Here is a 21,813-nt window from a genome sequence, read left to right as displayed (position 1 = left end):
CCTATTAATTGATTGACAAGTAAGAGCCATTATATATGTATTTCAAGGAATAATAATAATAATATATGGATCAGCTGCTAATAATCTCTTTTTTTGTGGGAGTAACTGTAGTTCATGATTTTGAAGAAAGAAATGAGAGTTGTCATCAATAGATGACTCAGATCATGGTGGATTTTATATTCATTATATATGCCCAAAAAAAATACATATTTAAGTTTTTTGTTAATCAAGTTCTACTAAGTTGTTGGTCTAAGTCTAATATAATAAAATCAGTTATAACTAGTATTATTATAAATTTTATTATTTAATTTGATTAGATTTAATTCATAAAAAAATAAATGTGTATGTAACATTATAAAAAAAATAATTTGGGTATTAATGGATATTAATTATTTTTTTATTAAATTCACAATATATTTTTATATTCTTTTATATAGAGATCAATTTATAAATCACTTATTCAAGTGACTTTTAAATTATAAATAAAAGTTGAATTTTTATTTTCATAAAATTGGAATTTATTTTTTTACCAATTATACTAATAATTATGAGAATAAGGTATTGTAGATAGAATCATTAAAATAGACTAAACCCATCAAATTGATCCGTTAATGCGTCTTAAAATAGATGAATTTTTTATTTCAAAATTAGACCTGTAGACATGAGCAATTAAATAAGTCATTTCGTTTAACCCTAATAAAATTGGACTAGCCTGTTAATTTTTTTCTTAAAAATACTATTTTTTAAAAGAAAAAACCCAAACCCAATAAAATAGACCGTACATGTAATTTTTTTTTTTACCTAAAATAACGTATTTTGTGTTTTTTAAATAAAATTGTTATTTTTTTACCAAATAAATAAAAAATCTAATAAATGAGTCCATCTATTTAGCCCAACGAATTTTCATTAAGACAAACTTCATATTTATAGACTTATGAATATTTGATGTATAACTAATTAACCTAACATGATTATTAAAATGTTGGACCTAATTCAACTTTGATCCATTTAACAAACCTAATTTAATTAATTTTCTTTGTTGTGTATCAATCTTAATATGATTTGATATAAAATATACATTTTATTATTTAAATTAATTAATCAAATATATTTTAAAAAATAAAATCTACAAATAACAATACATACGTCAAATATATGTTGCTAAAATTTGTTAGTTTTGGTTAAATCTCTATTAGACTTGAGATGTTTTTTAAAATTATATTTTTTAAAAAATTATGAAAATATTTTAGATTAATTATTCCACGAAGAGGTTTCTTCTTATATGAAAGCAAGCGTATACCCATAAATACTGAAAGAATAGAAAACAAAATAATATTAATATTTTCTTTGGTAGACATACATTATTTGACTATTATTTTATAAGTTGTTGGTTGCCAATCATATCTGAGATATAGCATATAAAAAGGTATTAAATTTTCAAGTTCACATGGATTTGAATATTTATTTGAGTTTGAATCGCGGTACTAAATAATAAACTATAAGTAGAATTCGGCTTTTAATAAATATAATATTTAGTACATTGGATAATTTATTGTTTTATTTCTCTCTCAAATTGTTATAAAATCTGAATTTCAGAACCGAATTTTTTCATGATAATTGCTTCATTATAATAATATTTGATACGTCTGTTATAATTCAGAAAAAAAAAAAACCGAATTTTCATTGAATATAGCAATATATTTCATATTATGTAACTAATAATTCTAAGGTGAGTTTTATGGTGTTTTTGTTATGGTATTTAAATTTTCTAACTTTTCCTTTAAAATAAAAAATAAAATATTTAAAGTAAAAAATAAATCATGTAAAATTTATTATATTATTTATTTATCTTTTTTAATAACAGGTACAAAATCATAGACACCATACTATTCACCTAATTCTAAATGCCAATATCAGACTATTCGAAATGCCAATTTCATTATAATATTACTTTCTTTCTTTTGCTTCCCTCTCTAATCTTGTTGCCACAAAATAATTTTGGCTGAATTTTTTGTTGACAGATTGTTGAGTTTAAAAAGTTGGTTCTCTATTTAAATCAGAACTAATGTGGTGATAAATAACTTTTGAAGGCCAAAGTAGTCGCGATTATTTTTTAATTAACTAAGAGAATGCCAGAAATTTTCGTGGGACTTATCAGTAATCAATATCTTAATATATTTAGAAAATTAATACGATAAATGACAAGTTTTTTTTTTTTGTTGACTAGATAAATGATAAGTTGATAACTCTTTGAAGTATTAAAAATTTTAATTATAAGAGGCAAGGTTTTGTGCAAAATAAAAATAATTAGGCTTATATATTGCTTATCTCTTCAAACCTTGTTTAGGAGTGATGAAGGCAGTGAATGTAGAAATCTTTCCACCAACGATTCACTTAAAAATCTTTTGTAAAATGACAAGCTCGTGTTGAATCAAGTTAAACATCAATCGTTTCAAGATAAATGTAAAAAAAAAAAAAAAATATTCTTAAAAATATTTTTAAATTTTATTTTGTTTTAATTTTGTTCTAAAAATTTTTTATTTACATCAAATATATCTTCAATAGCTAAAATTTCAAAAAATTTAAAATCAATATAACAATAATACATAAAAATTGTGCTTGATTTGCTTGTATTGAGGGTTGTTCTTATGATGAAATTGTTAAATTTGTCTTAATTTTTTTAAAAAATTAGCCGTCAAGTGTATATTTGATGCAAATCGAAAACTTTTAGAACAAAATTAAAACAAAATAAAATTTAGGAATATTTTTAAAATTTTTATCAAGGATAAAAATTATACTTTACCCTTTTATTATTTAGATTTATAATTTAAAATTTAAAATTAGAAATTTATGATTTAAAATTTAGATTTAAGATAAACAAAAATAATTTTTAAAAAATTTACTTGACTTTAGCTCAAAAAAATTAATTACCCATTACTCAAAAAAAAAATTTATGTATCATCGATTATCGTGTATACACTAATTTGATATGATGATTCAAGACTAATTTGATTTTAATTCAAACTCCACTTTAATTTGAGTACCCTTCTCTTTGTGTGGACTTGAAGTTATACATATACTTGGTGGCCATCGTCATCATTAATCATGTGTTAGATTATGAGAAGAAGAGCATATTTTTGGGTGGAGAATTTCAAAGATCAATAATGAAAAGGGAAAGGCATTTTTCACTTTTAAAGTAATATAGTTCCTTAATATTTTTTATATAGCCAAAAAAAGAAGAGGAAAATTTTATAGTAGGTTATCTCTTTTATTTTTGTTTGGAAATTTCTCATATCTTTTCATATAATGAAAATTTTATTTCTTCAACTTCAAACTTATAAGAGAGATATAGTGCGCATATGAAACATTGACTTACAAAAGAGATGTAAACACCACATTTTATCTAAAATTTTAAGTGAACAGGACATAAAAAAATTATTTAATTATTGTCTACCAATAGGAGTAATAAATATTTTTTAGAATAAATAGCTATTTTCTATCGTAAAATATTTAGACATTAACAAAATTAATCATAAAAAATTAAAATTAAAGTTATCTTTATATAAAATAAAAAATTTTTGACAAAAATAACATATAGTTAAATTTTTGTTGATAATTATGTAAATACCTCTCCCCTATCCTAAATCGATTCATCCACTTTCTCTCTCTACAATTATTATCCTACCATACTTCCTCCAAAAAGCTTCTGAGATTAGCGTCATCGAAAACGAAGCGATTCTCAACGAAGATAGAGTTGGGGGCATTGGCATTGAAGATGTGAAAGAACTTGTCGAAATTGTGTTTCGATTTGAGTTTGTCGAGGGTAGGGCCAGCAAAGATTTTGATGGAGAAGTGGCGGTGGTTGATTCAGAGATAGTTGTAATGGCCAAAAGCGGTGGTGGCTACAGTAGAAAATAAATGACAGAATTTACGGATAAATCGTAAAGAGAAAAAGTAGATGAATCAATTTAGGGTAGAAAGAAATATTTATGCAATTATTAATAAAAATTTAACGATTGGTTATTTTTATCGAATAAAATTTATCTTATATACATATAATTTTGGTTTTAATTTTTTATGGTCAATTTTATCGGTGTCTAAATATTTTATAATTAAAAAATAATTATTTACTCTATTTTCTATATATACCTATGTAAATAATTCTCAACAAATTAACACTGCAAAAAATAAATGAAAGAAACAGCATAATTCATCAATTCTTATATATACTAAAAGTTCCCATAACCTTATTTGGGAAGATACTTTCATCTGTTGAAAATTGGTTAATTAATCCTTTTAATTTTGGACAAAAGAAATCAATCTTCCATTTTTTTTTTTAAGGTATTAATCAATCTTCAGCTTTATTAAATTGGATTTTAGTTATGGACCAAGCTAAAGAAAGGACCCAAATTCTGAAAGTATGTTTATTGGGTTGGGTCAAACAAAAAGATCAGAAACTAAATGGAAAAGTTTGATCCAATCTCTATAAATGTGTCCAAAATTAAAAAATACATATTTTAGACATTTAGTTAAGGTAGAAAAAAAAAGGGACGATATCTCAAATTAATTTGTATATTATCAAATTATTTGATACTAAATTATAAAGATAAATTAGATTGTAAAAATAAGAGATTAATTTATTTTTCTATTTTACTAAAACTTAATTTGTTTATTTAATATTCTAAAGTATTAGAGACCCATTACAACAACACATGCATTACTGATTCTAACGACGTTGCCATGTTCCATGAGAAAGTGAACAACAATTTTCATGGTTATTAACAAGCCACGCTTCTTCAACATTTTTCAGTTCAAGCTTTGATTTGATGCAGTTGTCGACCCAGAACTCTTTCATGGCATCGTCACGCGCCACGCGAGTCTTATCACTCACCCGAAGGCCCTTTTCTTCTTCTTCTCTAAAATTTGATGCTGGGGTTTCCATGGTTCAGGGAGCTTCCAGAGGAATCGGCCTTGAATTTGTGAGTTCTTTACTCTTTCTACATTCCCCATTTTCTCAAAATTTTACCTTTTTTATGATCTTACTATTTTGCTCCCTTTATGTTATTGATAATTCTGTTCTTATAATACTGTGTTGCTATTTAAATCATAGTTTTAGTATTACTTGTAAGAATTGGAGTTGTTTTACTTTTACCATATGTATAAGAGTTCTGGGTTTAGAAATTGTTTTTGTATCAATTGCTCCCATTGATTTGTTCTTTGCTTTTGGATCAATTCGGCAATTTCAGCATGAGAGAATTGCCCTATTTCTTTGGAATAGACAAGTCCTTCCACAATTCTCAGCTTTTTCAGGTGAATAATCTTGGGTGCATAGTAACACTGCTTTCAGTTTCTGTCTTGTACAGGTAAAACAGCTGCTAGAGAAAAATGATAAAGGGCATGTTGTTGCTACTTGCCGAAATCCTGATGCTTCAACAGGTCTTGCCCACCTCAAACATAAATTTCCTGATCGTCTCAAACTTTTGCCCTTGGATTTGACTCTTGAAACTTCAATTCAGGTCATACGCATGCATATGGAACATTCCACATATCCATCCTAATCTATCATCACTAGAAAATTATTAAATCTACTTACCTTTCCCCTTAGTCCAACCTTAATGGATTAGGCTGGCATCTGGTATGTGATGGAATTTTCAGTTCCCCTATAAGCCTACTTGCTGACGAAATTATCGAATTCATATCATCTTTTAGGCACTACGGTGGCTCACTTCTAAATCTAACTAATTCCAAAACAGAATAAGTTGCTAAGCTTTGTGTTTCATTCATACTATTTCAGGCATCTGCATCGTCAGTTAAAGAGACATACGGCCATCTAAACCTTCTCGTTAATGCGTCTGGCATTCTTTCCATACCTCAAGTATTACAACCAGGTAATGGTTTTTGTTTCATTCTTTGGTATTGGACTTGAAATGGAAGCTTCCTTTTGTAGTCTCAGGCAAAAGCTGATTTTATAATACAGAGACATCACTCAACAAATTGGAAAAATCAGCCTTGATGCTTACGTATGAGATCAACGCAGTCGGTCCTATCTTAGTTATCAAGGTAACAAAGACATAGTTACATTTATCTGCATGCGATTACATTACTAGTGGCTTTGAGAGAGCATCTTTGTTCAAGATCATTGATAAGGACCTTTGGAGAACCACACCACAAAAGCTAGCTATTATGTTGGAGAGTTCTGTCCAAGGCCTTAATAGACAATTAAAAGTTTAACACTCATTCTTGTTCAATGTAATCCAAATTGACATGGATCAAGCAACACCATAGTGTTCTGTTTATCATGGGAGGATTTCTTTTCATAGATTCATCAAGGCCATTTAAGAAATAAAGATTTGAACTATTTTATCCAATGACAGCAATCATTATTTCTGTCTAGTCCTGTATTCTATTTATTTCTTTCCATTATTCAGTTTTATGAACATATATTCTGAAATATGCTATTATTCTTTGAATTTAAAAAATCAGCACATGTGGCCTCTTCTAAAAGTTGGAGGTGGCTTTGGCACTGAAAGAAGTACTGCAGTGGTGGCCAGTTTGAGTGCAAGGGTTGGATCTATTGGGGACAATCATCTTGGTGGTTGGCACTCGTATCGATCTTCAAAGACTGCACTCAATCAATGTAAGACTTCTACTTTTTTATTTTTTTTTTAAATTCTTAAATGATCATTGTCATGGGATTTTCAATATGATAACTCTCTTAGTCCCATCATGCGTGTATGTTAAGATTCTACACAGATGTAGCAGATGAGTTGCTAGTTGTAGCTCTTGTTTTTCAGTACCCTTAAAGTTGAATTTGAAATTTCCAAAACTGTTTGAATGGCAACCTTGATGAACTTCATATTTCTGTTGGCAGTGTCGAAGACGGCTGCGGTTGAATTTGCAAGAAAAAAGGATCCAATTGTCTGCATTTTGCTGCATCCTGGCACAGTTGACACCGATCTCTCGAAGCCATTTCAGAAGAATGTTCCAAAAGAGAAGCTCTTCAGCAAAGAGTTCTCAGTGCAAAAGCTGCTAAGCATCATTGACAATGTCAAGAGTAATGACAATGGCAAGTTCTTTGCTTGGGATGGCCAAGAAATTCCTTGGTAACCCATATCAAATTTTTTTTTTAAAGATTTATTTAAGTATAAGATGTAATAATGATATCAGTGACTAGTGTTGAATTCATTGATTCATTGATTATTCCTGAACATATGCTTTTGGTGAATATCAATAACACTCTTCTTGTTTCACAATCGTATAATGCACTTGGTTCATTGTTTCACTACATTAACATTGTTTAATGCTAATTCCGTTATCATTATTTATTAAAAAAAAAACTTCCCTTTGGAGTAACATTTGCTTCGGTAATTTCTTAATTGAATGAGAAGATAAAACCTTAACATGTCCGGTTATTAAGAATGTTGCTTTAATATTCTGAAACAGCTTTATAGCTTTCTCTCCTATAAAATGAAGAAATGGGAACTTAACCATTTCACACAAATCTTGGCACTGAACAAAGATAAGAAACAAATCAAATGGCTACTCTTGTTGTTCCCAAAGATTCTTCTCCAATTGAAGATGCTGAAACAATCAAGAGGGCATGCAAAGGTTTCATCATTCTGCAATTCTGTTCTTTCAAAATATCAATTGTTGCAAAATACATATAAATCTAATAATTATTACCATGCTTATTTTATTTTGTATAATATATATAGGATTAGGGACTGATGAGAGAGCCCTGATATCCATATTAGCACATCGAAATGAAGCACAAAGAAAACTTCTTCGGCAGGCTTATTTAGATCTTTATCACCAAGATCTTATCCAACAACTTAAATGTGAAGTTTCAGGAAAATTTGAGGTAATACAATCTTACACTTTGTAATAAGAATCAACCTTAAATTTTCTTGCCAAAATTAAAGGTAATGTCGTCTATACTTCTATACCTATATTATATATAATGATAGTAAAGGATCTAAAATATCGTTCATTATATTTAATTTATAGATTTTTTTTTTTAACTATTTTCAAGATTTAAACCCAAAATCTCTTTGTTAAATTATTACTTTCCATCTCTTCATTGCTATTTTTTTTTTTCAGAGCTGCTACATATCCATATAACCATATAGGCCCAAACTCAGATTATTTCAAGTGCATTAAATGCTAAGTGAGAAACACGCGCCACACAAAAAACCTCTCGTTTTCTCACTCTTGTTTTCTCATTCGCGCTTCATTATGAACGAACGTTACATCTTCAACATGAAGCCAATATCCCAAAAAACTCACTCTCTTCGAATCTCTCTAAACATCACTCAAACTTCAATCACATTCTTTGCGGAAACCACTGCTGCAAACGAATCGGAAGAAGATTTCGCAAGTAACAACCAGAAACAAACAAAAATAGCAACAAAGACTACAAAAGGTATGAGAAAACTACTGTTCACTCAAAATCTTGCAATGTCGTGTTTTCCTTAGTTTTATTTCAGTTTTACTGGTTTAATTTGCTTCGTTTAGTGAATTGAACTATTGTGAATGATTTTTACAGTATAACTAGGGCTTTAAGATATAGTTGCTTGTTCTTATTGGTTTGGATAGTTTAATTAGAGCTCTGTTAGTATCTTCAGTACTTATTTTTCATTGAAAAACACTATTCTTGTTGATTAAAAATTGATAATGAAGGATTAACCACATGAACGTATTTCAGTTCGGTGGTCTTTGTGATTTTAGTTCTGTGCATTAAGGATTTTCGGTTCGTGGTTTGTTGATGTATTGAATGAGTTTTGTTTAAAAAAATTCACATTAGAGACAAGTCTTTCACTTTGATAATCCATACTACTGTAATAGTATTTTTGTTGATTGAAAGTTGATCATCATTTATTAACCAGATGAACATTTTTCGGTTTGGTAACCTTTTTCATTTTTATGTTCATCTGGTTAATAAAAAAGGTTACCGAACTGAAAAATGTTCATCTGGTTAATAAATGATGATCAACTTTCAATCAACAAAAATACTATTACAGTAGTATGGGTTATCAAAGTGAAAGACTTGTCACTAATGTGAATTTTTTTTAAACAAAACTCATTCAATACATCAACAAACCACCGAACCGAAAATCCTTCATGCACAGAACCAAAATCACAAAGGCCACCGAACCGAAATACATTCATGTGGTTAATCCTTCATTATCAATTTTCAATCAACAAAAATAGTGTTCTTCAATGAAAAATAAGTACTGAAGATACTAACAGAGCTCTAATTAAACTATCCAAACCAATAAGAACAAGCAACTATATCTTAAAGCCCTAGTTATAATGTAAAAATCATTCACAATAGTTTAATCCACTAAACGAAGCAAATCAAACTAGTTAAAACTGAAATGAAATTAAGGGAAACGCGACATTGCAAGATTTTGAGTGAACAATAGTTTTCTCATACCTTTTGTAGTCTTTGTTGCTGTTTTCGTTTGTTTTTGGTTGTTGCTTGCGAAATTTTCTTCCGATTCGTTTGCAACAGTGGTTTCCGCAAAGAATATGATTGAAGTTTGAGTGATGTTCAGAGAGATTCGAAGAGAGTGAGTTTTTTGGGGTATTGGCTTCATGTTGAAGATGTAACGTTCGTTCATAATGAAGCGCGAATGAGAAAACGAGAGTGAGAAAACGAGAGGTTTTTTGTGTGGCGCGTGTTTCTCACTTAGCATTTAATGCACTTGAAATAATTTGGGTTTGGGCCTATATAGTTATATGATTATATGGATGTGTAGCAGCCTGATAATCTTAATGTTAACTCATTCTTCAATAATTACTAATCCATTTTTTTTGATAATTTGGTTATATTAAAAAAATAAACTATATCAGATAATAAATAAGGGTGTGTTTGGTTAAGTGTTAAAAACACAAGAAGCACGTTCAATCTTTTTAAACGCCATAATTTTTTGTTTAGCAAATTTATTTTTCTCTAAATGCAAGCATCAATTTATATTATTGTATTTTTAATAGAATTTCTAGTATTTATTATTCATATAAATTTTTTAATCATTTTGATTGATGTATATTTTTTTTTATAGTATTTTATTATTATTTTATTCAACTTTGTATAATTTTGTATAATTTTTACTATGCCGTTTGTAAATTAATATATATTTTATTTATTATTGTTATTTTTTAGAATATAAGTTATTGATTTTAGTAGAAAAATTCATTAAATACAAAAAAAAAGTAGTAAAGAAGAATACTAAAAAATTATGACTTAAAAAAGTACTAAATTTCGACATATAAATTTAAGTTGTTTTCAAAAAGAATATAGTTAAATAATGTTAAAATAATATGATTTTAAATGATATAAATTCATGTCTTTTTTTAATAATTTTTATTTAAACATAATTTTGAATAATGAAATCCAAACAACATTTATTTTACTATAATCCACTTGATATAAAATTACCAAATATAAATTACGTTAACACCGACTTACTTTTTATTAAAATGAAATTTATAAAATCAATTGATACAAACTCCCATTTGCAATCTTTAATCCAAACACACGCTAAAAGAATTTACCACAGGGTAATTTGAGCTGAGTTCAAAGTTTGTAAGCAGAGAGGTTTATGCTATTGGATAATGGAACCAGCTGAAAGAGATGCTGCATATGCTAAAGAAGCATTGGAGAAAGCAACACCAAATTATTATAAAATAATTATTGAAATTGGTTGCACTAGAACTTCAGAAGAGCTTTTGGCTATAAAGCGTTCATGCCAGTTTCTATACAAACACTCTCTTGAAGAAGATGTGGCCTCTCACACATTTGGTGACATTAGGAGAGTATGTGGACTACTATTCTTTATCTTGAATATGAATATAAATATTTAAAGCCATTCACCTTTTTGTGTTCTTTTTTTACACTAACAATTATGATCCAAATTATGAGGTCTATGATTTTTTCATGCAGTTGTTGGTTGCAATAGTAAGCACTTACAGGTATGAGGGACATGTGATTGATGAGAGTGGGGGTATTTTAGAAGCAAATATTATTCATCAGATAATTGAAAAGAAGGATTTTAGCAATGATGAAATCATTAGAATCTTAAGCACAAGAAGTAAGAAGCAGCTGTGTGTCACTTTCAATTCCTTTAGGAACATTTATGGCTCAACAATCACCAAGGTAATGTTAGCTTTAGTTGTTATTCTGTTCTTCAAACATAGCACAAGGAAAATAATTTAGAATATGTGGGGTTTGACACAAAAACAATGGTGACAAGGACACAAAATTACATTATTTTTTTAAATGGATCTTATATTGGTGTATTGCACAAATGTGAACTAGAAAGGTGAAATATTAATATTATAGATCAGGACATTTCGGTGAGGCGAAAAAAACTTTTTGATGGGAATAAAAAGAGAACACAATTTTGATCAACTCTTTTTCACAGAAGTGTTACTCTGTGTGTTAAATCCATAGTGATCCACATTTACCCGCAGTCACAGCCGCTTCATTCTCAAAAGTAATTTGATTCACCTAAATACATACAGAAAGAACAAGCATCATCTCTTATTATCAATAAATAACGGGGGGACATGATTACAGCTGCACAAGCAACTAGACGAAAAGCCAAACCAGCACCAGGAAAGAGATATGAAATGAACGAATCTAAGAGTAGAGTGCGAGAAAATTCATGACATTGCTGACACTGGATCTTGATTCCTCTTATAGAACTATCCTCGAGCAAGGCTGAAAATCTTCAATCATTAGTGAGGTCCTCATGTAATTTCTTAAATTTGTCAATCAAAGCAGCTTCACCTTCTGCTGGAAGAGAATTAGATCTCTACTTTCTATGTCAAAATAAGTCATCTAGTGCAGTTCTAAAATTGCTGATAGAAGAGATCTCCCAATCGATGCTTGATAACAGTGTAGGCGATCTTTTGACCATCTGTACCAGCTCCCTGTAGTCAGCACCATGTAAACAAAATACTCTAGCTGACTTAGGAACAAGAATGCATAACACAATGAATGAACAATTTTATGGGGGAGGGTGGTTTCAAATCATCCCCCCCCACATGCCAACATTTACATGGATACTGTTGTGCATCATCCAAACAGACTTGTAGAAGGGACAGAATTTGTCATATCTATCACAACCAAACAAGAGGTAGCAATATAAGATAAGAAACACATAATACATGTCAAAGAATTTAGCCAATTAGAAAGGAACTTACGGTGTCTCAGAAGTTTTGCAGTTTCTAAGGTGATCTTATCCACTTCAGCTAAAGCATCCTTGCCTACAAGCTGGAGCAATGATTTGCATCAAATGACCCAGTTTAGTTTACAACTTACAGAACAAATACATAGACATCCTCTCAGATTTTGTCAAGAAATGCAAAGCAATGCCGTATCATGGTGTTAAAGATAAACTTATCAGACTATTCCTTAGGTTGAAGATAATTTGCAACATCTAGGAGTTTGAGATGCTAGTCTGTTCTCATGTAACTTAAATATACCTTCTCTATCCCCAAAATAGTTTAATAATTCTATCCTGTATAGGAGAGATTTAACCTTATAACCAAGATGATATTAGAACCAATAAAGGTGTACCTGAACAATTTCATTCAGGTCATCTTCTCTTTGCAGTACTTCACCAGCCTTTGATAAAATCTGGATCGAATTGCTCATAAAAGGATTCAAGTGCCTGAAGGTACAAAATATAAATTAATATAATTGTACAATCATGCGAGGGAGTATAAGCATACAAATGAAGGAACTTTAAAGGGAGAATATGAATTACAAAGCAAACAAATGTAGGGCATACCGTTGAGTACTTTGAATAGGAAAGTGCTTTCTTTGAGCAAGCTTTTTGTCCAATCCCCAGAAAACCTGCAAGATAAGCTACCAACAGATCATATATAATAAGTATTGAACAATACTGAGAGTTGCAGATGTCACAGGATCTGAAAAATCTCCTCCGGGTGGAGAAACAGCACCAACAATTGTGACACTACCTGTTTGTTCAGGACCTCCAAGGCATTTTACTTTTCCAGCACGTTCATAGAAAGAGGCTAAACGTGCAGCAAGTTAAGCAGGATATCCACTGTCAGCAGGCATTTCTGCCTGTGGAAGACAACATGAACATCAAGATATGTGCACCTTTTGCTTAATGATACATAACTTGTCTGTTATACGCTACTCAAGAAAGATGATCCCACCATAAATCACACTGTGAGAACTATTTTATGGTATATACTATATACACTATGGCTCTTCCATATCTAAATTTTTCAGTCCACACAATTAATCAATTATAATAGACAAAGCTTCAAATGAGAGTAGAATGAGGATATAATGGAAATGCAATTTCATTAACACATCGAAATACTATGCTGAGGTTCAGTATAAATTATTATATAGGAGTGATTGGATAACCTTATTATTTGAATTTGTATTATGAAGTTAATACAATGGTGTGTCATTTGGTAATTGTAGGGATTAGTAGCCAGTCCAAGTGATGAATACTTAGATGCAGTGAGAACAACTATTCGTTGCATTTAGTACCCCCAAAGATACTTTGCCAAGGTAATTACTAAACTCACTAATTAATTACTTTATTTAGGTGTTACGCAATGCCAAGAATGAGTTGGGAATTGATGATGATGGTGTTAGCCGAGTTATAATCACCCGTGCAGAGGAGGATCTAAAAGAAATCAAGGATCTCTATTTTAAGAGGAATAATGTCACCCTTTAAGATTTTGTAACTAACAACATATCAGCAGATGGAGATTACAAGAATTTTCTTCTTGCTTTGTTATGAAGTAATTTCTAACAACACAGATTATCATCTAGGACCAGCTTTAATATTGAGAAACAAAATTTCTGATATGTTTCAGAAATTAATAACAACAATAATGCTATAAAAACTTAGACCACAGTTGGTTCATGTTTCTTTTTACTGTTATAGAGAAAATTATTCATAATCATTCTAAGTCCTTATTATGTTCATATAACTTTTGTATTTGAGAACTAAAAAACACATTATCATCACATTTCAATGAAAATGAAGCAATGATTCTACAACCAAAAAAAAAAAAAGAATCGGGAATCAATCCAATACAACAGTGGCACCCAAATCTTTGAGCTTCTGGAGAATGGGATCAGCTTCGTCCTTTGTGAGACCCTTCTTCAAGACGCAAGGAACCTTCTCGACCAAATCCTTTGCTTCCTTAAGCCCCAAATCGGTGAAAGCCCTAACTTCCTTTATGATCTTTATCTTCGATGCGGCGTCGTATTTCTCCAGCTTTATATCGAACACTGTCTTCTCCTCTGCCGCCGCTCCCGCACTAGCATCCGGCCCCGCACCACCAGCACCTGATGCTGGGCCAACTGGGCCGAGATCCGCGGCTGGGCCAGCGAATCGGTCGAGGCCCAATTTGAGCCTCCAGAGGACGGAGAAGTCGTGGCGCTCGAGCCTGTCGAGGAGGAGGAGATCGTCGGCGATGCGCTCCAGCTTCTGGGAGCGTGTCTCCGTGGAGACGTGGCGGCGCGTGGAGATGACGGAGGAGGAAGGTTTGGGGCGGAGAGTGAAGAGCCTTCTGAGGGACCTCAAGCTGTGTGACATCTTCACCGAGGCTTTTGGGGTTTGGAGGCTCAACGGAAACAAACAAGGTGGCATTGAATGAGGGAAGGTGTGGGAACTAGGGTGAACCTGGGCTATTTTGGGCTTTTCAGACCAGCCCAACATGCCCAACCTTTTTTTGTATGTGTTGATTTGTCGATGGGGTTTCTTAGTCTTGTTTGTTTTGGATATCTGTGCTATCGTGCAAAGGTGGGAAACTAAAGGAGAGGAGTTTGTCTTTTCACATCATCCCTGATTGGTAAAAAAATTTGCTTCTACTTGCTTTCTTAGTTCTTATGTGATTTTGGTAACATGTTATGATAGAAACTTCTTTTGATGGTGTAGTGAATTCGCAATGTGGAGGTGTTTTCGAGCTAAATGCGGCTGGGCTGGTCGGGTAACATGACATGGCTATATGAATTTTTGTGTCATGTCAAACATAAAAATTCTAATAGGGTGACATGTTACTTCATGGTTATTTGGTTGTAGGTTTTTGCAAAGGACAGCAACTTGCACGGTTATGGACAAATGACTGAAGAGAGCTTAGGATTGGAACCACTTGGTCCCAAGGTATTCGAAAATTTCTTCTTCTTAATTAGTACTTAAATGCAGAGGCAAGAATGTGAAACTATTGTCTTGAATTGGAAAAATTGTATGCCTTTGTTAAAGCCAATTTCTCAATGTCGATTTCCATATGGTGTTGATATATTGCAAAGTGCTAGTCACACTATTTGCTTATGTACTGACTTCGCTTTTCCAATTTTTAGCTGATTGCATACTTTAAGGAGAGACAAATATCCGAAAAAACGCTAAGCAGAAATGCTGTCAGGCAAATGTCTGAGAGTAAGGTATTTCAAACAGTGCAATTATAACTTTATAAGGTCTCCATTTTATTTTTCTTATGATTATAAACTTTTGTTCTTATTGATTGCTACTTGCTAGAAAAATAGAACCAAGATATCTGATTGGTGTGTGTTATACTATATTCTTATATTTTCTTACGGCTATGTTTTTGGTGGCTATGTAGCATTTGGGGTGGCATAATGATATTTTATGACCCTTGTGATGTTTAAAAACAACAACGATAAACTGATGATGGATAAAATCTTGATGCATTGCCATACTGGAAGAGATTATGAATCTTTCTATTTGAATAAAAAAGTGGCACTGTGGGTATTTTTTTCTTTATTCATAGAATTCAAACTTCTAAATTTAGTCTTATTGGGTCCGTTATCATGAAGTGGATCAAATTTCATAACTAGTAGTACTGTTATTGAAAATAGTTATTCATTGTGCATCTGAAATTATGCAGGAAATCATTGCTTTTACTTATAAACAGAATGGATTGCTTGTTGGTTGCAAGTTTAGAACAATGGAGAAAAGATTTTGGCAGGTTAAGTTTTCCATTGTTGAACTTTGTTGGGGTGTTAATGTTGTGCTTTAAACTTGAGATAGCTTGTATAATTGTAACTAAACCAATAATACAACATAGATATGCAAGTTCATCTAATAAAAATAATTGATCCAATAAGTTTTGTGTACTTGTTGATATAAAATATAATGTTGATGCTAAATTGGATGCTCAGGTAAAAGGCACTGAGAAGATGCTGTATGGAATTGATGACATTAATCATGCCTCTGAAGTCATCATTGTAAATTCTATTCACTTATGTTTCCATATCCTTATCTTCAAATGAAAACTTAAAAAGAGGTGAATTGAAGACATTCTAACATTGAGTATGCGAACAGGTTGAGGGGGAAATTGATAAGCTTTCACTTGAGGAGGCTGGCTTCCAGAATTGTGTCAGTGTTCCAGGGGGTGCACCTGGAAAAGTTTCAAAAGATTTACCACCAATAGAAAAGGTTCTTGAAATTCATTACTCATAAAGTTTATTTGATTATGCACAAGAGCATGAAATGAAATTGCATCATTAATTCTTTTCCTGTTGATATTTGAAAAACTTATCTGTCATTCTAAATAACCCATTTGAGGTATATTGACAAAGTGAAAAACTTACATGAAGGTCATATTTTCTCTAATCTTTTGATTTGTGCATGCATGTCTTTATGAAGTCAGGATACTGCATATCAGTACCTGTGGAACTGCAAAGAGTACTTTGACAAGGTAACATATTTGCTGTCATCTTTGAGTTCAATCTTTCTAAAGCAGAAGTGAACGATTTAGTAGCTTGGCTTTTTCTCTGCTCTTAGGTAGTTCGCATCATCCTGGCAACTGACAATGATCCACCAGGTCGAGCTTTAGCAGATGAGCTGGCAAAGCACCTTGGGCAAGAAAGGTCAGGACAGTCATTATTTTGTTACTTTAGAATTAGATATGCATGTAGTTTGTTGCACACGTAGTTGCGCCTATCAGCTTGATGATCACGTCACACAATTATTAAGAGCAATTCAAAAACTCAACACAGTAGGTGTAATTTGATTTCATGCCTGCCTAGTTGTTGTTTATATAGTACATTGATTCTCAAAATTTCAAGTATATAAAAAGTATAGCAAGTGATTTTGAATTAACAAGAAATTTTCTTGAAATAATCTATAGCACATGAGCTTCTAATCCAACGACTCTGTGTATTTTTTTTTAATTCTTAACTTATACTTAAATTGATTTTATTGGATTCAATGATAAGTTATGTATTCTTTTTTATTGCGAGTACAACACTTACATTTGCTTTTATTACTAATTGCTCCATGTACTTTTTGCATATTACTAATTGTTTTCTTTTTTGTTTGTGGATATCAGGTGTTGGCAAGTACATTGGCCAAAGAAAGATGATACCAACTGTTTCAAAGATGCAAATGAGGTATAACCCTGGATGTTCGTACCTTATCCTTTAAAAAATTATAAAATGTTAGTTGACAATTTCATATCTATGCGTAGATTGGTATTTTCTTGATTTCTTCTTGTGTAAGACATTAATTTTCTTTGGAAAATATTCTTCTTTGCGATGTAATTATTCAATTGTGGTTTACTGGAACAGGTTCTCAAGTACATGGGAGCTGATACTTTGAAGAGAATAGTTGAAAATGCAGAGCCATATACAATTGCACACTATAGGTATTAGGAACACACATGATCAAAGATTGTATAATTAAAAATGTGAAATGAAGAAAATATTTGCTGGAAGGGTCTTAGCAGGAACAGAAAGGCTCTTATCTTGGCAAAAAAAAACTCAGTTAGAAATGATAGTTTGAATCTTACACAAGCAGTGAAATCCAGAGGAGCTATCTTAGAAGACATTTGGACGCTGTTTGATGTGGAATAACATGGGTGCCAAGAGAGGGTAAAAAAGGAAATGCAGAGTTTAAATCATCCCCCAGCATTCCAGCAAGACTTTTGAGCAGCAGAGTAAGCGATACCCGAAAACCACTTTTGAAGCCTGTACTCAAAGGGGTCCAGGAACAATGGTACAACCAGGTGGTTTCAGGTCTCACGCGCAGGTGGAGAGGGAAACGTAGTTGGGGCTTGGAGTTTCTGTTTTTGAGTCTGGGTTAGGTTTTTGGCCCGGTCCAAAGATATGACAAATCATGAATAATTTGACTGAGATACTGTAAAATATTTGAGATCCCAAAGTAACTTTGACTGCAAATTGGGTTTTGCTCACCAATAACTGAGATGCTGTGTAAAACATTTGAGATCCCAAAGTGCAATGCTAAAGAATCAAATATAGTTAATCAGATTGTCACTTAACACTAATCACATGAGTGATAATATTTTTTCTAATAAATAGATACGGAACTGAAAATATCTTAGGACAATAATACAACTAAATCTGCCACCAATCCATATTGAAATAGCTAATAGGCCATTTCATTCTCATTCAGTAAAAAACAGTGTGGCGTTTGATCTGTTTTTCTTTTTCCCATAATAAATTTTTAAATTTTCATACAACCTGTTCCGCAGAGAAAGCTGCAATCTCATGCTCCTCTTTATCAACATTATCTGAATCTAAATCTTGTTTTGAACTACTCTTAGAAAATCGATTATTCACCCTCCTGTTCTTTAAAATCACTTGTGATTTCTTCATCAACTTGATATACTTCTTCCTAACACCCAACAAAGGATGCTTCTGAAAAGCTGATCTATCGAAACTATAGGCTTCCTTAAGAATAACTGAACAAGTGTTGTTCCTAAAAGATAGATAAAACATATGAGGATGCCGCTCAAATGCTCTGTGCATTTTCTGTGGCAACCCAAAATACTTTTTGAGGCAAAAGAGCTTCTTCCTCTCTGCAGAATGTTCAACAAAAAGTGAAAGCAATTCATGAAGAACCCCAATAAGTCGTTTCTCAGCTATGTCACTGTTTGGATCCAAGTTTGAGAAATCATCATAAGGTGAAATATAAGGAAGCTTTTGAAACTCATCTAGCCAATTCTGAATCTTTGTCCTCAACCTCAAACCTTTTGATGGGAATAAGGGAAATTCAATGGCCTCCATTGTTCCCCCAAAGATCAAACCTTTTCTCATCGCATTCTCTTCCATTACAGAGAGAATCTTTTCTCTTCTTTCAACAGCCAATGCCTTCAATCCACCTTCCATCTCCACAAACTTGAAAGAGTCGTCAAGATTTCGTTCTGGATACTGCAAAAAGTCATCAGGCAACCCCAAATACCACTGCATCCCTTGAATTATCTTTAAAGGAAGAACGTTCTCTTTGGTCATCAATATCATCTTCTTCAACCTGGATTGTAAATCCTCCCTGCAATCTTTGTATACTCTCTTCTCATCCTTGTCAATCTCGGCTGCTTCTGGTGTCAACCTGAACCATGGAAGATTGTATTGAGGACCTGTAAACTCCTCGAAAATGGATGGATACTGTCTCATAAATCTGGCAACCTTCATGGGCACATCCAATTGTAATCCCCTCTTCGACACATCGGAGATAGGGATGCACTCATTGGGATCCTGAGCAATGCAGTTTTTGAGGGAAATTATTGGCTTGAGCAGAATGGACTGGTGAATGTCCTCAATCGAGTCATAGTATGAATCTTTCTTCCATTTCATGTACACATTGACATAACTATACCTCTGGATATGTAAAAGACTATTAACAGAAACCTTGCCATCAAAGGAGATGATTGATTCTCCAAAGCGCCCAAGCAACTTTTTGACTGTTTTGACTGCAGGTTTGTTAAAGACAAAGAACATTGATTGAAAGCTTATTAGCAGCAGGAGTACTTGCCAGTAAATGAACCAGGAGGAAAAGGGAAGTCTTGGTTTCAAACTTTTGATTGATAATATCTTTATGAGGAAGTTTGGTATTGAGCCAACCAACTACAACGACAGAAAAGCAATGAAAATGATTCAGCCAGAGATGTAAAGAATGCGTATTCAAAAAATTAATGAAATTGTGAATCTAAAGCTTAAGCACAAAAAGCATCTAAATAAGCCATTCACCAAAACTAACATGACGCCAATACCTATTATCGATTGATAGTTGATAATATTTCCAACTTGTCAATATTGGTTACAATAACAAAGAAGACAATAAAGCACATTCCTGCAACATTCAAAAACACCAACAACATTTGTACCTCTATTGTTTCATACGATCACCCGATCAAAGAGAATTAACATATAAGTCATCAAATATCAGGAAATCATATAAATTTAGAAAATACCAGAAGAAGATCATGCACTATTTGCCTTAATTAAAAATATTTAGCCATCATATTACAAAATACATCACAGGTAAGACTTAAGAACATTATATTATAGTATCTATAACATACAACAAACCAAAAGTACAATAGTCAACTAGATATACATATGATTTAACACTCCTTTATCATATTCATTTATATCATAACTAGACACAAAAAAAAAAAAGAAATGATGGTACAACTAGATAAAGCCAATCCTCTAGAGTTAAGGATCCACTCGTAAAAGTAAGACGGATCAATGCAACCTAACCCTATATATATCATCCCTTATACACAAGGTTGCGAGAACCAGACCGGTCAATAAACCAGTAAAATCACTAGTTCAATGGTTTATTGGTTCGACCGAAATTCAACCGGTTTAATTAAATATTAAATAAAATTATTAAAAAACCTATATAGAATTTTAAATACATAAATTCAATAATTTCCAACTTAATACAATTCAAAATTTCAAAATTTCACATAATAAATTATCCATGATTTAATATTAGAAGTTCACAAACAACTTCAAACATCAAAGTTCATAACTAAAAACAATCAAAACGCACACAGTGACAAACACATAATGTTCTACTATCAAAAGAAACTTTAACAAACAAGTTTTTAACTAATCAAAGGTACAACTCATCACAAATCATAATCATCCTTAAGTATTGTGAGCAACAAAGAGAAAGAATTGTAATTTCATCCACAAGCGGGATTAATTGCACCTTCAAGAAACTCCGGTGAGTTGAAGCCTTGAAAGTGGGGATTAAGTAAAACGATTCAAAGGCAGCATCTTTGCGGGAAAAAGAGAAAATAAAGAGAAAAGAATCTTCGATCAACTTTAACAAGACACAAAGACGTGGATAACAAATAACATGAATATAACTATACAAGTGATGAACAAATGAAAGCTCAACTGTCATGAAAAATGTTGCAAGTGTGTATTAACCTTTTTTTTATAATTTGGTGTACTACTTTTAATATTAAACGTCATTTATCTTTTTTATAACTAACAGAAAATATCTTTTATACTCTAAAAAGGTGCATTAAAAAAATACTAAACGTAATTTCTCTTTTTTATACTAACAAACATTTCTTCTGGAAATTTCTGTAAGATATTCCATGCGTATATCACCGTGGATTAATTTCTCTTTCATTCTTATATAGCAGGGAATGATTACAAACAGCCTATGACAAACAAAATTTTCACTTAGATTCACTGGTAGGGAGACACAAAGGTTACTAGAGTAAATACAAAATTAACTCAGCAAACTCCACAATAAAACTAAATCAGCAAAAAAATAAAAAAAATAATTTAGAAAAAGGGGACACCGGACACAGAGGGGAGTGATGAATTAGCTCAGCAAACTACACAGCATAAATAATTAACTATTATCACACTGCTTACCGGCGGCGAAGAGGAAGGGGAGTGACGGCGACGACAGAGGAGACGGCGCGACACCGGCGAACAGAGATAGGACTCGAATAGAGAAGAGGAGATGCGGTGGCTGTGGGTTCTGCGGGGCCTGCGGTGGGTGCGGGGCTTGCGGC

The 21,813-nt window shown here is 32.0% G+C and overlaps 4 protein-coding genes and 1 pseudogene across 5 annotated transcripts; 3 read left to right on the top strand and 2 right to left on the bottom strand.

Moving 5' to 3' along the window:
* Window positions 1–4,717: 4,717 nt before the first annotated feature.
* Window positions 4,718–7,282, top strand: LOC107483274 (uncharacterized). Of its 2 annotated transcripts, none has more exons than XM_016103905.3 (6): window positions 4,718–4,979; window positions 5,364–5,516; window positions 5,795–5,888; window positions 5,978–6,060; window positions 6,484–6,637; window positions 6,872–7,282. In XM_016103905.3, exons 1-6 carry the CDS (start codon window positions 4,827–4,829, stop codon window positions 7,105–7,107), a joined length of 873 nt encoding a protein of 290 aa, XP_015959391.1. In that variant the 5' UTR covers window positions 4,718–4,826; the 3' UTR covers window positions 7,108–7,282. The 2 variants fall into 2 exon arrangements, with proteins under 2 accessions (XP_015959391.1, XP_052116011.1); XM_052260051.1 differs by having other exon boundaries at window positions 4,783–4,979; window positions 5,348–5,516.
* Window positions 7,283–10,617: 3,335 nt separating this feature from the next.
* LOC107483219 (annexin D8-like) lies at window positions 10,618–13,763 on the top strand (annotated as a pseudogene).
* A 186-nt stretch (window positions 13,764–13,949) lies between these two features.
* Window positions 13,950–14,793, bottom strand: LOC107483218 (uncharacterized). The gene has a single exon (XM_016103836.3). The coding sequence runs from the start codon at window positions 14,721–14,723 to the stop codon at window positions 14,085–14,087; it is 639 nt and encodes a 212-aa protein (XP_015959322.2). The 5' UTR covers window positions 14,724–14,793; the 3' UTR covers window positions 13,950–14,084.
* On the top strand, window positions 14,786–18,220 carry LOC107483217 (primase homolog protein; the record flags this gene model as incomplete). The annotated part of the gene is made up of 11 exons (XM_021140047.2): window positions 14,786–14,856; window positions 14,943–14,994; window positions 15,087–15,167; window positions 15,365–15,445; window positions 15,910–15,990; window positions 16,184–16,249; window positions 16,347–16,460; window positions 16,675–16,722; window positions 16,809–16,894; window positions 17,356–17,416; window positions 17,594–18,220. Coding segments are annotated over 11 exons (825 nt in total), but the record flags the coding sequence as incomplete, so codon positions are not given.
* A 72-nt stretch (window positions 18,221–18,292) lies between these two features.
* On the bottom strand, window positions 18,293–19,895 carry LOC107483273 (protein WHAT'S THIS FACTOR 9, mitochondrial). The gene has a single exon (XM_016103904.3). It carries the CDS (start codon window positions 19,760–19,762, stop codon window positions 18,497–18,499), a length of 1,266 nt encoding a protein of 421 aa, XP_015959390.1. The 5' UTR covers window positions 19,763–19,895; the 3' UTR covers window positions 18,293–18,496.
* Window positions 19,896–21,813: the final 1,918 nt, after the last annotated feature.

Source organism: Arachis duranensis, chromosome 4 (genome assembly GCF_000817695.3).
Source record: "Arachis duranensis cultivar V14167 chromosome 4, aradu.V14167.gnm2.J7QH, whole genome shotgun sequence".
Lineage (NCBI taxonomy): Eukaryota > Viridiplantae > Streptophyta > Magnoliopsida > Fabales > Fabaceae > Arachis > Arachis duranensis.
Note: the sequence above shows the minus strand (reverse complement) of the source record. Positions and strands in the feature narration are given on the sequence as shown.